General features: G+C 38.2%; 1 protein-coding gene across 1 annotated transcript in view; it reads left to right on the top strand.

Moving 5' to 3' along the window:
- Positions 1-2,162: 2,162 nt before the first annotated feature.
- The window catches only part of LOC21390040 (putative cyclin-D6-1), a 2,074-nt gene continuing 1,845 nt past the window's right edge, over positions 2,163-2,391 (top strand). The window contains exon 1 of the mRNA XM_010108540.1: positions 2,163-2,324. Within this exon, the coding sequence (XP_010106842.1) occupies positions 2,163-2,324 (162 nt within the window). The remainder of the gene's footprint in view (positions 2,325-2,391) is intronic.

The following is a 2,391-nucleotide window of genomic DNA, read 5'->3' as shown; positions in this document are numbered from 1 at the left end:
TGCTGCCGGGTTAGGCCGGGTGCCCCGCCAGTGGCCGGTGTAATCTGTCAGGTTATGGATGATAACCTTTCAGGTTATGGCTGAAGACCCACCAGTGGCCGGTGTAATCTGTCAGGTTATGGATCATAACTTGTCAGGTTATGGCCGACGACCAGCCAGAAACCTGCTAGAGGCCGGTGTAATCTGTCAAGTTATGGATCATAACCCATCAAGTTATGGGTGAAGACCTACAGATGGCCGGTGTAATCTGTCAAGTTATGGATCATAACATGTCAGGTTATGGCCGGTCGGCCGAAGGCGCCAGCGATAGAAGATCGCTGACATATCTTATAATTTACCAATGGATCATTGAGGATAAATTTGGAATTTTACAAATGTTTAGTTTTAGTATTTTCATTATTTTAATTGGAAAAGAGTAAAAATTAATGAGCTAATTTTGGGGGGTTAGAAATAGATTGGAGTACCTATTTGAGGGGTTTATCTTTTATTTTCTCTAGTTTTATTTTTTTAAGGTAATGTACACCGTTGGTCCCTTAACTCTTTAATATGTGACACTTTGGTCCTTCTTCTTTTAATTTTGATAAAACTATCCCTGAACTCTTAATACGTTAAGAATTAAGTCCTTTCTGTCAAATTTCTTTAAATTTTTAACGGAAGGCATCACATGCAATGCATGTGCACCAATACAAGTGGGTAAATTTGTAAAATAACAATACCCAACTCATAATTCATTTAAAAAAAGAAAAAAAATCGTGTAGTGTTCTTTCTAATACTTTCTAGAAAAAAATATGCAGACTTCAAAAACCTAGAAAGAAAATGAAAGAAAGAGAAAACCATTGGCGGGAGAGGGGGTGTCTGGATCACACGACTACGAGGAAAGGGACTTCGATCTCGCAACGGAGGAGGAAGTGGGAACTTATATCTGGCGATGACCGAAAAGGGGCAACTCAATCTCGTGACGGTGGGGAATGGGCGGATCAATCTCGCGACGACGAGGGATGAGAGAGTTTACGCTGTGCATGGGAGGTGGTGGGAAGGGGTTCCAAAAGTGGCGCGGGGTTCGCACTATGCGATTCTCTCTACAAAGTCTATGACCACCCATTTCTTAATTGGATTTTTATCATTTGGTATGAATTTTGACTGGGTTTATTCGTGATTGAGGTTAATTACAAAATTTGAAAACATGCTTTGGCTAGAGATTTGGATGATGGTCTCTCTTTCTCTTATTCTTAATAATTCTTTCTTTGATGTTTCTCTTCGTGGGATAATTGTTCCATGACGCTTTGCCTAATGCATGTGATTTGTGTGAATTTTCTTTAAGTGTGTGTGGGAATCTATTTTTTTTTCATCGCTCAAATCAAATTTAGGCAATCCCTTTGGATGAAATGAACCATTACTGGTTGAGCGTCTGTCTTTCTTAAGTCCAAAGAGTTGTTCTATGATTTTGTTTGAATATATCAATTGGGTTTCTGCGATTTTGATTGCGTGGTGATTTTAGTTCTGCGGTGGGTTGGGGGTTTAACGGATGACGATGGCTAGTGCCAGAGAGTATATGGGTTTTACGTTCATGGTTTGTTTTTTTAATATGGGTTTCTTCTTCAGGATTGAGTTGTTTTTTGTAGTTTGAGAGCATTTTGGTATTTTTATTAAAAAAGAGAGCCCTTACTGGGTCACTTGCATGATTCTATTAAAAACTTAACAAAATGAGACGGAAAGGATTTAATTGCCAAAGTGTTGAGAGTTCAGAAATAGGTTTGCTAAAATTAAAAGAAGATGGATTAAAATGTTACCTACTAAACAGTTAAAAGGACAACCGGTGCAAATTACCTTTTTTTTTTATTCTTTTTCAAACTTATGAAATGGCCCAATTAGTAAGCCCAAAATTGGACTAGCACCAATATTCCACCAATCAGCTGCACTTTACTTGTCATGCGACGTTGCCGTATGGAAATTACCGGACCCAAATGAGGCCGTTTATCTTTCCCTCCAATAAAATAGTTCAAGCAAATAAAAAACAGAAACCAGTGTTAAAAGAACAAGAAGATGTTCCCATCCCTTTTCTCATCGATCATCCACCATTTTCTTTCACTTTCTTTTCTGCCAAACGCATTGGCATTCCTCCTAACTCTTTCTAGTAAATTATGGATAGAAAAACAAAGTACATGAATCCACTGGATTATGATCCTCATAATCCAATTCCTCTCTCGGAAAAGCAAGGTCTGGAGCAGTTATTAGCCGTTGAATGCTCGTCTTTACCCCCGGAATGCTACGCCGGAAGTTTTCTCTACGTCGAACGAGAGTTGGCCGTTACTATAATCTTCAAAGTATGGTAATCCAATAACTCTTCAAGCTTTTTTTTTTTTTTTTTTTTTTTTAAACTTATTTTTTTTT

Source organism: Morus notabilis, unplaced genomic scaffold (genome assembly GCF_000414095.1).
Source record: "Morus notabilis unplaced genomic scaffold, ASM41409v2 Scaffold1007, whole genome shotgun sequence".
In the NCBI taxonomy this organism is placed as follows: Eukaryota; Viridiplantae; Streptophyta; class Magnoliopsida; order Rosales; family Moraceae; genus Morus; species Morus notabilis.
This window is presented reverse-complemented; position numbering and strand designations above follow the sequence as displayed.